The sequence below is a fragment of the Anabrus simplex genome, chromosome 1 (genome assembly GCF_040414725.1).
Source record: "Anabrus simplex isolate iqAnaSimp1 chromosome 1, ASM4041472v1, whole genome shotgun sequence".
Lineage (NCBI taxonomy): Eukaryota > Metazoa > Arthropoda > Insecta > Orthoptera > Tettigoniidae > Anabrus > Anabrus simplex.
This window is the reverse complement of record NC_090265.1, coordinates 1,168,405,698-1,168,421,018: the sequence shown is the minus strand read 5'-3', so window position 1 is coordinate 1,168,421,018 and position 15,321 is coordinate 1,168,405,698. Positions and strand designations below refer to the sequence as shown.

The 15,321-nt window shown below is 37.7% G+C and overlaps 1 protein-coding gene across 5 annotated transcripts in view; it reads left to right on the top strand.

Annotated features, from left to right (window-relative positions):
- LOC136858147 (cytochrome P450 4c3) overlaps positions 1 to 15,321 on the top strand; it is a 244,644-nt gene that overhangs the window by 80,538 nt on the left and 148,785 nt on the right. For all 5 annotated transcript variants that reach the window (XM_067137475.2, XM_068225432.1, XM_067137473.2 and 2 more), the window contains one exon: positions 4,764 to 4,833. In XM_067137475.2, coding sequence (XP_066993576.2) covers positions 4,764 to 4,833 — 70 coding nt within the window. The remainder of the gene's footprint in view (positions 1 to 4,763; positions 4,834 to 15,321) is intronic.

Here is a 15,321-nt window from a genome sequence, read left to right as displayed (position 1 = left end):
TCATTTCACTATGCTGATCATAGTAGCTTACCTGCTGCCCTATTTTCTTATTCATTATTAAACCAACTCCTGCATTTCCCCTGTTTGTTTTTGTGTCGATAATTCTGTAGTCGCCTGACCAAAAATCCTGCTCTTAATGCACTTCACTTATACCAACCACACCTAACTTTACTCTATCCATCTCTCTTTTTAGATTCTCTAACCTACTCCATTGATTCAAACTTCTAACATTCCACGCCCCGATTCACAGAATGTCTGTATCCATCTTCCTGATGATTGTCCCCTCTCATGTAGTCCCCGCTTGGAGATCCAAACGAGGGGACTACTTTACGTCCAGAATATTTTACCCAGGAGAAAGCCATCATCAGTACATCATTCAAACAGAGAGAGCTGCATGTCCTCCCGAGTTAGTTACGACTGTAGTTTCCCGTTGCTTTCGGCCGTGTAGCAATATCAACACAGCTAAGCCATGTTGAGTATTATTATGAGGCCATATTAGTCAATCATCAAGACTGCTGCCCATGCAACTTCTGAAAGGCTGCCACCCCACTTTCGATGAGCCATTTGTTAATCTGGTCTCTCGACAGATACTTATCCAATATGGTTGCACCTGTGGCTCGGCTATCTGCTTCCTTGGGACTCGCAAACCTCCCCACCATGGTAAAGGTCACATGGTTTGCAGGGGATTGTATGTTACTATGCAATATATATCTGTATATGCCTGCATGCTTGCGTGAGTAACATAATTATCATTTAAGTAAGAATATTCATGTGTTAGGTGAATGCTAGATTGAGACTTGTGTGGTATGATCAGTTTACTGTATTATTTTAATATCTGAAGTGCTGTTGAAGTTTAAATTCTACTTGGAGATGTCCTGAGGATGCAAAAGGTGTATTAAGTAAGCTCTATATTATAAAAGCCATAAAAATGTACTAGTTTAGTAATTGTAGTCTCGTTATTGCCTTGCCATTCAGTATTTAGTTTTAAATTACAATGGAACAATGTTATATTTGAATACTGATGTCCCTTTTGCTATCGGAAGTTCTATATTACAAAAACCATAACAGTTGTACTAGTTAGTAATTGTGGTCACATCACTGCATTGTCATTAGGCATTTAATTTTAATTTAATTCTTTGAAGACTTTGATGTATATGGTTTTATTTAAGTGCTTCAATGTGGGCAATGTGGGCATAAAAATAAATAAATAAATAAATAAATAAATAAATAAATAAATAAATAAATAAATAAATTTGAATAGGTCATGTAGATGCAATATAAATGGTACCGATTGTGAATGTTTTGTGAGGGGTAAGAATTTATAGGATTATGTGTATGGAATGTGTTATGGAATGGAGGGAAGGTGTGTTGTATAGTTGAGAGGCTGTTCCTGACACCAGTTGTGACACCACCCCGGCCTTGAAAGGGGCGGTCGCCTCGGAATAAAGAAAGAATAAAACCTCGGATTTTGATATGGTGTTAGGGAGGTATAATTAAGTACACATACATCCAGGGTGTGCAGCGGCTGGTTTTGCTTGAGTGATATTATATTATTATAGTATAGTTTCATTAACTTAACACATAAAGGGGAGTGTGCTTATGGGGGGGGGAATGCAAAATGCATGTATTCCCTGCATAAGCAATATCCACATGCATATTTAAGTTCAAACGGGCCACTAGTTGCACCTGTGAAAAGATGTGGGGACAATGAAATGGCAGGACATTCTGGAGAACCATTGCTTGACAGAAAGTGAACTGTGTTCTCAGAACTGGGGAGGGGAAGTAAAGAGGAAGAGGCAGGGGTTGGAAGGTCTTGGGAGATGATGAGAATGACTGTCTAGGGTGGGAGGGTTCAGGGGCTGGTTTAGCCTTATATTTGAAACTGAAGGCTGGGTGAGCCTCACTACAGTTAATACACTTAGATGCAAACTTATTAGTACAATGTGGAGTGGGATGCTCCTGAATGGAGCAGATGCCACATACCTCAAGCTGCACGCATGGAGCTGCTGGCAGATGGTCATAGCGACTACATCTGTCGCACCGAATCTTCTGTGGGGCGGAAGTTCTCGAAGGCGCCACATGATGTCGCCATGTGTACACCATCGTGCCGTCCCTAAGCAGGGCATCCAGCGTTGCGATGTCTCTTGATAGGATGTGGACCAGCCTGGTTGGTCCCTCTGCGTTGCGGATCCGGATTACACAATAAATATTGTGGCGGCACAGTTGAAGTTGGGCGGCAATCTCATCATCCGTGTAATCTTGATCAACCCCATAGACAAAGATGGAGAAGATTGACACTGGAAGAGATGATGGTTCTGGGTGCTTGTCGGGGCGTTTCTGGTTGAGGTTACTGGCCCGACAGTACTTGCCTAACTGGTATGCTCCAATATGCAAAGTGAAACGATCATAGATGGGCCTGCTGGTTTTAATGTTGTAACCTTCTCAGGTTTTCTGGAGTTTGAGTTGAAACTGACTGAGATTTGGAGTATGCATAGCTACGAGCTGATAAACGGTATGGATGTTTGATTTTGAAGGGTCGATGTTAACTAACTTGATGATGTAAAAGCAGTGTGGAATGGACTGGGTTGGAATAGTAGTGATGACACTATGGTGGCGAATGTACATGGGAAGAGCAGGGTTTTGGGCAGCTTGAGCCTAACTCTTGACGTTGGCAGCCATATAGGTGGGAGAATAGTCAGTAAGATTGTAACTGGCTGGAATGGCAGAAGTAGGTAGCAGAGAGATGCCCAGGACTGGCTGGGCTGATCCAGAAGCTTCTAGAATAGAGCTCGCCGGCGTGTATATTGACCCGCTGGTGCTCTCTTCTGGTGACTCGGGGCACTTGTTCTTCCGTCTGCCTTTCTCAAATGTTGGAGTTCCATCCTTGGAAAGACATTGTGCCTGCTTCATTTGCTCAAATTCAAAATAGCTGCCTGCCAATTTTGATTGGGAAGACGAAGGACAACTCATTGCTGGCTGCTCTTGAGTGACGTAGTTTCCTGGAGATGATGATCGATAATGAAACTGCTCTACATTGGTTGATTTGTCGCACATAGAAGGCTCATGCACGTGATTGACAGAAAAAGGAAAAACTTCTAAAAAGTAGTGGCAATTGCAGAGCACTCCGCGGGTGGAGTGCAGTGTTTCCGGAAATTGAAGAACGACTTCACAAATTTCTGATAGAAAAACATGAGTTAGGATATGGTGTTTTTAGTGAAAAGTGTCAATTGAAAGCACTAGGGATCTTAAAAGAACTCTGAACACAGGGTTTTACTGCAAGCCGCAGATGGATCCAAAACTTTTATTGGAGAAAGTGATTGTGCATATGTCTATTTCACAACGTCACCCTGGGGCATATGAAGAAAAATTAATGGCCTTTCAGCATCACATTATTCATTTGAGGAAGCAAAATTCTTATTTGCTGTCACAAATTGGGAATGCTGACCAGACACTTGTCTGTTTTGAAATGCCATTGGAAAATACAGTGGATACGAAGGGTTCTAAAAGTGTAACCATCAGAACAGGTGGTAACGAATAGCAACGGTGCACACTAATGTTGTGCGTATTAGCAGATGGAACCAAACTCCCTCCATATGTGGTTCTGAAAAGGAAAACACTTCCGAAAAGAAACTTGTCATCTGGTGTTATTGTTAGAACACATGAGTCCGGCTGGATGGACAGTGTGTTAGTTGAGGACTGGGTGAAGTGCGTTTGGCAACATTGCCCGGGAGCTTTGTTACAAAAACGAAACATGCTTGTGTTGGACAGTTACCAAGGACATACAACTGACACCGTAAAAGATATGATGTGGAAAGAAAAAACCGATCTTGAGATAATTCCCAGAGGACTCACTTCAATTCTACAGCCATTGGATGTGTGCTTGAACCGGTCTTTCAAAACTGCAATGAAACACTTGTACACCGAATGGATGTCTGATGGTGATCACGCGTTAACACCAACCGAATGAGTGAAGAGGCCTGAAGTGGGACTAATATGCAACTGGATCAAGATCACATGGGCGCGCATTCCCAATGATCTAGTGTCCAAAAGCTTTAAGAAATGTGGAATTTCAAATTCAGTAGACGGTAGTGAGGACGACTATTTATGGAAAGATGCCAGCGACGAAAGTTCCTATGGTGAAACTTGAGATGACGATGGTGAATTGTGAATGATCTGAGTATTGAACCGATTTTATTTATGATTTTTGTGATGATTTTATTAATTGTAAGCTGTTTGCAATTATATTTGTAGTATGGTTGAAGAAAATTAAATAGGTATGTAAGTTATTTTATTTTTTCTGTATTTTGCCATCTCAAATTTAGGGTGCGGGTCTTATTCAGTGGTGGGTGGTATTCAGGATTATATGGTATTCATTTATTAGGACAAGGAGTAAGGGATTGAAATAATTTTTCAAGGGAAATGTTCGATAAATTTCCATGTTCTTTGAAAAGGAAAGGCTAGGTAAACAACTGATAGGGAATCTGCCACATGGGCAACAGCCCTGAATGCAGATCATTAATGACTGAATGATTGATATCATTGTTTGTTAACTTCTGTGAGGAAATGCTTGTATATTTTCACCCTAGTAACATGATTGCTTCTATTGTATGTCTATAAATTTAACGTCATCTGAAGTACATTGTTATTCATGCAAACTGAGACTCAGTTTCATTTTTTATGGTAAAAATTATTTGCTGCCTTCACTGTGAATTGAAATAATGCAATAAATTGAACATTAAGCCCTAGTTTCTCTCTTCTTATAGAGACTGCAATGGGCACCTCTATTCATGCTCAGGATGGTCAGGAAGTGGAATATGTCAAGGCAGTGCATCGGTGAGTACCTTAAAAATATTTTCTTGATCATTAATTGATAAATGTGAGGTAATTTTATTGTCATTCATTCATAAATACTATTTGGAACGTTAAGAATACTGGTCTCTGGCAGCCAAGAATTTTCAGTCAGGAAAAATCTGTAACTGTATGTTCTTTAAAATTTAAGATAGTTGATTCATAAATTTAAAAAATGTGAAGTGAATTTATTCCTTTATAATATTATATTGGCTTATATTGGCAAATAGGATGCTTGTTTCTGTTTGCTGTAGTTTTGGGTAGTTAAGAGATAGTGGGTCTCAAGAAGGGAGACTATGGATGCAAATGTTTGATTTACTCATTTTGGTTCCATCATTAGAATTGAAAGCATCCATGATAGGGTAAATTATTATTCATGTATTAATAATGTTAATGTTATTTGTTGTATGTCCCACAAACTACTTTTACGCGTTTTGGAGATGCCGAGGTGCCAGAATTTTCCCCGCATGAGTTCTTTAACGTGCATGTAAATCTACTGACATGAGGCTGATGTATTTGCACACCTTCAAGTATCACTGGATTGAGCAGGGATCGAACCTGCCAACTTCAGTTCAGAAGACCAGTGCTCTACTGCTTGAGTTACCCAGACCCACTTTTATTTATGTTTTCACCAGTGAACTTGTTCATCATTTCTTTTATTGTCAAGAAGTTTGAAGAATGCATGAATTGATAGTTGATTTGTTTGTCTGCATTGAGAGAGAGAGATTGTCTCACTGACAATGACAATTTGAGTGGATTGCATTGAGGAAACTTTCTAAAATTTTACAAAGTAGGCTATACTCTAGGCAAGGAGCAGCAGGTTGCTTGAAGGAAGGCAAAGCAGAGCAGGATTATATTACTGTTAAAAGATGTCTCCTTGTATTCTTCTTCAAATCGAAAAAGAAAATCTAATGAAAGTTTGGATAGAGCCTTTAAACAAAATTAAGCTCAATAAGATAGCCCAAGAAATGTATGTGCTAATGAGTAAATATTAATGTTAGAGTTCTGCAATGCTAAGACTCTTAAAAATATGTGAAGAGTCCAAGGGAAAAATTGGCTAACCATAAAAAATCAACAAATGAAGTTTCAATATCATCTGGGTACTATTTTAGAGTACCATACTTTAAAAAAAAATTTTAAAAGTTCAAAAACAAGTCAGTTCACTGATTTACAGCATTGAAATTTTTCATCTAATGGATAAATCAGTCAACTCTCAGAGTTCATAAAGAAGACTGGCTAACCATCTCTATGATGTCATGCTTCAAGCAGCTATGACAGTAAGACCTCAGGTGTCAATATTTGTGCCATAAATATTCTTCCTTCTACGTAAAAAAAAGAAAATTAAAAAATATAACCTCTGTCTTAGAGAGGTATCATTTTTAAATTTCAGCCATATTTCTGATGTCTGAGGAGAAGTTTCTAAACCTTCAGCATGTGAAGTCATTTTGTGGTGACGAAGCCAGTACTTAGCCTACTACAACAACCTTAAATCCAATGAGAGTGCAAAGAAATAAAGTTTTGATGACTTGCTCATGGTATAGAATTTCAAAATGTTTCCATGCCTGTATCCAAGGAACAAAAAATACTTGTCTGTAAAAGAATTTGCCATTGTCAAAATTTATGGTCTTCACTATCAGTAGGACAATAAACTGAATACTGGAAAGTGTTTGCATTTGTGGACAGCCTGTTCTTCCTCTTAATATCTTGTAGTTGTGACACAATACCTACCTACCTATCAATCAATCAATCAATCAATCAATCAATCAATCAATCAATCAATCAATCAATCAATCAATCAATCAATCAATCAATCAATCAATCAATCAATCAATCAATCAATCAATCAATCAATCAATCAATCAATCAATAAAGCAGGGCTGTTGCTCATGTGGCAGAATTCCCATCGACTATGTTCATAGTCTTTTAAAAGAAGCTGGAAATTAATCGAATGTTTCCATTGATAAATCATTCCCCTTCTTATAAATTAATATTTGCCCCAACTGGTCCTCCAACCTTATCTTGATATTAAGATCTTACCATACTTATACACCCTCTCCTTTACATCCTTACTCCAACCCCTGAATAACCTCATGACCATACAAAGAGATTTGTAACGTTCATTTACAACCTTGTTAATATGATTACCCCAATGAAGATCTTTCCCTATATTAACACTTACATACTTACTGTGATTGCTGACCAAGCGACCACTGCTCAGCCTGAAGGCCTGCATATTACGAGGATCATGTGGTCAGTACGACAGATCATCTTGGCTGTTATTCTTGGCTTTTTAGACCGGAGCTGCCATCTTACCATCAGAAGCTCCTCAGTTGTAATCATGTAGACTGAGTGGACCTCGAACCAGCCCTCAGATGCAGGTAAAAATCCCTGACCTGGCTGGAAATCGAACCCGGGGCCTCCGGGTAAGAGGCAGCCACACTATCCCTACACCGTGGGGCTGGCACCCACCCCCATTAACACTGTAATTAAAATCTGAGAGGACTTTTCCTCTTGGTGTTTTTCTAAATCTACAGACTGTTTTTAAATTAATTTTGCCAACATCTTCTACATATATTATGGATATTCAACTGAAAAATTAATCTCCATTCATTAACCATGAAAACTGAAGAAGCAATAGCATTTCAAACTTTAAAATGACTCTCCTCAGAAATTGAAGGGTGCAGTTGAACAACGGGACAAGTGCTCTAAGCACTTTCTGCAGAAGAGGCAACAGTAATGAAAATAGTTCAGTAGATAGAGGATGTAAAGAGTTACAAATTGAACATCCATTTGACATGGAAGATGACTATTAGCAGAGCGAACATGTCAAAGTGGGAGGGGCATTCTCTCTCCATAGCGAAATCCACTAGTTGACTATATAAGGCGTTTCACCCTGCACGTTGAGGATTATTCTATATCATTCTTCGTGTGGTTCATGTCACAGTACAAACAGTTTCTTTCTACAATCATTGTATGATTGGTGTGTGTGGTACTTACACAAGTATGGGTGATCAGTTCTACTCTTGTGGTAGAGTGAATACAAGATACTATTGTGATATTCTATACAGGCTAAATTAATGATTTTATTTAGAGACCGGGTCAAGCTATCTGTAATCGTCAGTGTGTAGTAAGACAGTGAGTACGGAGAGCGAAAGATCAGTGTGCTATAGTTAACCTGTCTGAAATTATCAGATGTTATAAACGTTACCAAATAAATGTAGTCATATCAGTCGGGAATGAATAAGTGAAGAGTGACGCTGAGTTTGGAGGATAGGTAAATTCTCAATTATAGCTATCTGTAATGAACGGGACACAAGTGGTGATCTTCAGGGACATTAATTGCTACTTGTGGTAGTCCATCGTGAGCCTATGAGTGGTGACTACCATTATTGCATTTATCTTGAAGTCAGATAAACAGTACCTCGAATAACTTGGCTAACATCTTTGTTCACATGTATGTGAGTGCCCCTTGAACCCAGTACCTACAACTATGAGATCGCACCTATATGCCAGTGGTATTCCTGAGTGAAAGGACAGTGTGGGATTCTCAACAGCTTGGAGGTAGCAGTTTCCAGTACATCATGGAGTCAACGCGGATCCAAATGAACCCAGGATCTTATACCAGTGAGATGGCAGTCATGGATAATTAAATCCGTATGGGTATCAAGAGATGACAGCAGCTTACACACCGAAATGATGAGTACATTCCAATGATATCTTAGCATGAAAATCCGTCAAAGATCACATTAATATGATAATTTAACTTTGTAGATAAATTCAGCAGCATGCATTTTGATTTCATGTATAGTGTGTAGATAGTGAGATATGCAATTCTCAAAGGGGTACAGTTGTTTTTATTAGCGTTATTTTTCATGTCTTCTGGAATCCCTGGGAATATGCATGAATTAGTGTTTACTGCCCTTTAAGTTGTTATGTGTGTTTAGTGAAGCAGTCGTAGATGGGTGGATTTAAATAATTTGTCTGACTTCTATGTATTTCCATCTTAAATCAGCTGATATAATTTTCTTAAGTTCCAATTAATTGTCCAGGTGCTTCACAAATTAAAATCTTGAATGGTTATAGACATCCTCCCTTAGTTTAAGGATGCTGATAACTGAAGAAGGAAAACAATGACTCAAGGTGCGAACTAATGACCTAGAAAGATACGCGAGTGTGTGAAATGTTATACTGTACTTCCCTGTCGGTAAAGGTCATCTTAATATATTCTAGAAGGTATTGAATAGTGTGGATATTAAGTACATGTGTTTGAAAGTAAGAGCGATAGAGAAAATATGTGAAGATATGCAGGACATAAGAAATAATAATAATAATAATAATAATAATAATAATAATAATAATAATAATAATAATAATAATAATAATAATAATAATGCACAGTGAAAGGATGAAGAGATTTTGGGAGGACAAGAAGAAACGTTGTGCTAAATAAGTTCACACGCGCTCCTTAATTGGGCATAACAAATTAAAAATATGTATGTATATATATATAAGCCAGCAATGTAATGTGCATTGGAAGAAAGTGAATGATATGTGAATGATGCCTATGGATGGTAGTATGCCCACAAAAGATGTGGTAGATGAATTAATAATTAATCGTTTATTCCAGATGGAATATTGTATATCTGCTTAGCTGTTCTGGCCAGAGCATGTTTCCCATGGCTAGTGATATATGGCTTCAGACTAGAGGGGTGAAGGGGAGATGAGGCTCCAGACCTTTCAGTTGTTTGTTTCTTAAGGGCTTTGTCCTCAAGCATGTGGTGCCTATGACCTGCAGGGATAGTCTCACCCATTTAGAATACAGTACTTAAATATTCGCTTGCGTAGTAATTTGTCTTGACCATCAGAAGGCTTTGTGTTTAATAAGCTGGTAATTGATGCACACCTCCAATTAGGGTATTAAAATACAGTCATAGTTAGGAAATTTCAGCTAGCACCTCAAAGTCAAGAAGGCATGGTTTGATACCCGACTGGTATCAAAGTTCTTGGATCGATACCAGAAGACCTTTGTGGGATCACAGATTCTGGAGAGCATTGGAGTGTATTTATTCCCAGGTAGCCAACGTCTCTTGAAGCTTACGTGATGGTCCAGTCACTGGCCTTTCATAGTGTGAGTGAATGGTTGGTGGGGTATAATCACTTAGTATACGTGAAGTAGACGTTTACACTTTGGTGAGGTAAGCATTGTTCTCTTTTTGACTTATGGTGAGTGATAGCAGGGGGGCCTGTATTAGTCACGCCTCCAGAGGTCAGGAGTGATTGTGTATTGGAGGAAGTTTCGATGGAAGGTATGTTAGTGTTAAATGGCAATCAAACACAGAAGAATTCTAATGAAACAGAGCAATCGAGCTCTAACACTCATACCATGAACATGTGCACGTCAATTCATATAGGACCATATGTAGTATGTGTAGAAGGAGTAGAGGCAAAACCAAACGCTTGTAATGTGCACCCTATGACATTAGGGTGCCTTTTGTATGAAAACAACATTTCAGATGTGAAGGAGATTCATAGGAAAGGATGAAATAGAATTCAGGTCACCTTTTGCAGTAGGAAAGCTGCAAATGATTTTCTGTCTCACCCAATACTAATTGACAAAATGTTAAAAGCATTTATTCCTTCCTCTAGAGTGAATAGAATCAGGGTCATTCAAGGTGTTCATTCTTCTCTTACTGAAGCAGAAATACTGCTGTATATTGAGTCCCCTTTCCCTGTCATAGCTGTTAAATGATAGAACAGAAAGGTTTTCACCAATGATCAAATAGGTTATATCCCTACAGGTTCAGTCAAGATCATTTTTCAAAGTCAACAGCTACCACCAAAAGTGTCTATATTTAATGTAAATTTGAAAGTTGAGGTCTTTGTATTTTCACCCCTATTATGTAAGAGATGCCAATGTTATGGCCATAGAGCTAGAAATTGCAGAGCTCATGAACCACATTGTGCAAAATGTGCATTACCTCATGATACAATTGATTGTTCTCAACAATTTTCAAATGCGTACATGGTGCAGGTAATCATCCATCTGGGGCAGAAAAATGTTTGGAACACCTAAAGCAAAAAGAGATCCAAAAAATAATGAGTATTGAAAACAAATCATTCTCTGAGATACTTCAGTCTGATGCATTTATAAATCAGGATTATCATCAGTTAAATGTTCCACAACAATTTTCTACCCTATCGTGTAGTTCTTCCAGCCCAGTGGAAGAAAGTTCTAGTAGGAAAAGGAAATTTACAGCAATAATAATCAGTTCTCCATGTCAACCAACAAAACCAGAGTATGACAGATATGTGAATCAGAACATTTCAGCAACACTTAAAATACATAGGACTGATTTTAACAGCTCTTTGGTTAATAAACTCGCCCATTCTACTATGAAATTTTCTGAGTCACCTTTTGTAAGAGCTCTAGAGCAGGAAGCTCAGGGGTGGGGTGATTATACTCCAGATGTGAAAGAGATTCCTAGGAAAGGACGAAATAGAATTCAGGTTACCTTTTGCAGTACACTCTGTTAGTCAAAGTAAGAAGGTAAACCCTCAACTTTGCAGATGTTCCAAGAAATTTGAGCTGTTAATGGAACAGCTAGGGCATAATATCCAATGGATCCATTCACTTAAGACTCTACATTATGATATTATTCAAATTATTAGGTCACTCATTTGAGGCAGAAGCATGAGAATTCTATAGTGGAACTGTAGGAGTATATTATGTAAGAGACACAAATTAATAGGACTAATAAAACTGATCCACAGATACTTCTCTTAAGTGAAACATGGTTGAAAACACATTTTATTTGTCCTTTAAAAGGTTTTTCAATCATCTGGGCAGATGGGGCTTTTGCAGGTGGTACATGCATTTTAATTCATAATTCCCTAACTTACCACCCTACACAATTAGTGCACATTATACCAGGCACTCAGATGATGGCTATACAAATCAATGGTTTAATCATAGTATCTATATACTTGGGTATAAGGTAGCTATCAATAATAGGATTCTTTTTATGCCCAATTTTCTCAATTAGCACTTACAGGTGATGATTACAATGCCCATAACACTATATGAAATAGTGAAGTATGTTGCCTGAAAGGTAATAACATTGGAAAAAACTTTTTTCAACGTAATGTGTCTTTACTCAAAAGTGGGTCACCAACAAGACTTACTGCCCCTAACATTAAAAAAGTACAGTTGATATAACTGTTTGTACAGTAGATATTGTACATAAATTAACATGGAGGGTCACTGCTGATGTGTGCCAAAGTGACCATTTTCCTATTATCATCGATATGAACAGAACAGGTTGTAATCAATCAAGATTTGTTCAGGCAATAAGACATACGTGATCATTAGATTGTGTCTTTTTCCAACAATTTATCAGCGAACAAATTTATATTTCTAAAAGGGATAATTTTACATATGAGTATGTATTGCAGGTAATAATAATAATAATAATAATAATAATAATAATAATAATAATAATAATAATAATAATAATAATAATAATAATAATAATAATAGTAATAATAATAATAATAATAATAATTGTATGGCCTCAGCTACTGTGTGCAGACATTTCAATTTGATGCCATCTGGCTGTCTGCTCGTCAATTTCGACGTTCCGTTTTACTCTAGGCCCACTAGATGGCAGACAGAGTAAACCGGATCTCTCTTGGGCGTCTATGGCTGAAATTTAATGAATTTTGTCGGGTAAATACCAAATGTATCACCAGAGATCTTTTACATACCGACATCATACGACATGGAGTGTCGAATGGACATTTTTTTGCCCTTCAAAAATCCGACTACCTCTGCCGGGTTTGAACCCGCTATCTTGGGATCTGGAGGCCGACACTCTACCACGGATCCACAGAGGCAGCTTGTGTTACAGGTGATACAGATGTATCTAAACAGGTATCATCCCATTGACAAAAAATTATAAAACCCAGGACAAACCAAATTCATTGATGGGAAAATAATGAATGTCATATTCTAGTTAGGAATAGAAAATAATCTTTAAAGAAAATTACAAAAGAGAGGGATGTTGACTACATACTTAACATATAAAGCTACAGTAGCAAAAATCCAAAGTATTTTTAATAAAAAATGCAAAAATTCCTCAAACAGTACGTTTCATCCTTAAATAGGCAAACACCTATAAGAGGAATTTGGGGAGCAATTAGTAATATGCATAATAATCTGATAGACCCAAACCTTTCTCCTACATACAATAGCCCAGTATTACTTCATTTTTATTGAAAAATCACACCAGATTTCGTCAAACCCTCCTTCCAATATTGTGTGTCACATTTTTCTGACAGCTTTTCCACATTATTAATTCCCATAACCAATAGTAAATTTAATTTAGCATTGAATTCGAGAAAGAATTTTCTTGCTTCTGGCTCAGACAACATTTCATACAATATGTTACAAGCCTTGCCTCAGAAAGCAAAACGTTCCACAATTCAGAAATTTAATGTCATCCTTGAATATCAAATCATTCTGCCTTCATGGAATGAATTTATAGTTATCCCCATTTTTAAAAAAAGTAAAAACTATCAGGATCCTACGACTCCTATGGTGTCTCGAATATTATAATCTTATTCCCAAATATCAATTTGCATTTGCTAAGGGAAGAAGTGTGTCTGATGCTATTATCATTCTAATTACAGATATTCTGCTTGTGAAAGTGTGGTCAGAGACTATAACAGCTGCCTTTCTAGACAAAAAGGGCATATGGTAATGTAGATTTAAACATACTGTTTAACAAACTATTAATATGGCAGTTCCCATTACAGTTTAATACTCTCTTAAAAAATCTATTTACCAAGCGGAAGGTTTGCTTAGCAATAACATACCAGAACAAAGATTTATATCTCATGGTTTGCCACAGGGAGATATTTTAAGTCCTATTTTATATATATTACTAGAATAACACCTATGATATCCCCTGCTTGTCATAACAGGTGACTAACAAGATCTCAAGGGCTCTTAAATTTGGAGCATGGGCCCTTAGCTGAGTCCTGGCAATGCTTCAACTTACTTGTGTCAGGCTCATAAGTTTCGTCTGTCCTATCCGACCTCACTTGGTGGACTCTTGTTCTTCTTCTTTTCTTTCTTTGGGCATTACCTTCATTTTTAGAAGTGTCAGATCCCTCTGATCAGTTAACAGAGGATGGTTGCTTAGTTGTACTTCCTCTTAAAACAATCACCACCACCACCACCACCACCACCTCTCATCCCCGTGCCGATGGGGCTGAACTTTTACTTAAAACGACATCTGGAGTGCATTTATTCATCTCAGCGACCCCGAAAACTATGGATTCTGCATATTGGTCATTTTATATTATTTTTATATTTCACCCCCTTTCAACTCGCACCCCTAGGGGTGCTATTCAGTATGAACTTTGACTTAAACAGTATATTGATTGTCATAGTTCATCTCAGTGACCCCAAAAACCATGGATGTGACACTAATATTGGAGTTTTTTGATTACGTTTACATTTCACACACTCCCCACCCACTCCCCTAGGGCTGGTAGAGGTGTCCTGCCCCCACACTATTTATTCCACGTAGGAAGTAATATTTGTATTAAGTTTGACTCATCAAAAATGGTGGTCTTTTCACATCTTCCTATATACAGCATTTATTACCAAACTATCAAGATATAGCGTAAGCTGCCGTCGCCTAGCGACAATCTGTCCACCAAGTCAATCCAATCTTAGTGCGTCTTTGGAATTAAATAAAATTACCTAAAATTACTCACTATAAAAAAACTACCCATCGGATTTGGTTCAAACCACTTCATAAACCCTCTCAGAAGTATTAAGAACAAACTGTGAAATTTTCAGTGAAATTGGTCTAGTAGTTTTTGAGTCTATTAATCTCAAATACACCAGCATCCACTTTTATATATATAGACAAGGGGGAAGACACCCCTAGCACACTTATGGGTTGGGGGTAAGGGGTGTGGAATATAAAAATAATAAAAAATAGTGTCGAATCCACACTTTTCGGGGTCGCTGAAATGAATAGTGACTCTCCGGACATCATTGAAGTCCATCTTCAATCCCCATCAGCATCAAGATGAGAAAGGGTGAAAAAGAAATTTTCCAAAATGCCCAAAATTACGAATGTATGAGTGCTTCTTCCCAAATAGCCCTCATACAAAATTGGTACTCTATGATTTACTATCTGAAACAAACACTGTTGCGTAAAACACCCTTAGGACTCCTAGCGGAGGTGGTGAAATATAAAAATAAAAGAAAATGACTGATATTAATGTCAAATACCATCATTTACGAGGTCACTGACTTGAACTGTGACACTCTGGATGGGTAAGTCATACATATGGGTGTATGTGGGTATGTTCCAGAATAGCTCTCAAGAAAACTTGGTACACATATGACTTATCATCTGGAAAAAGAATACTATGGAGATGAAACATACCAACCTC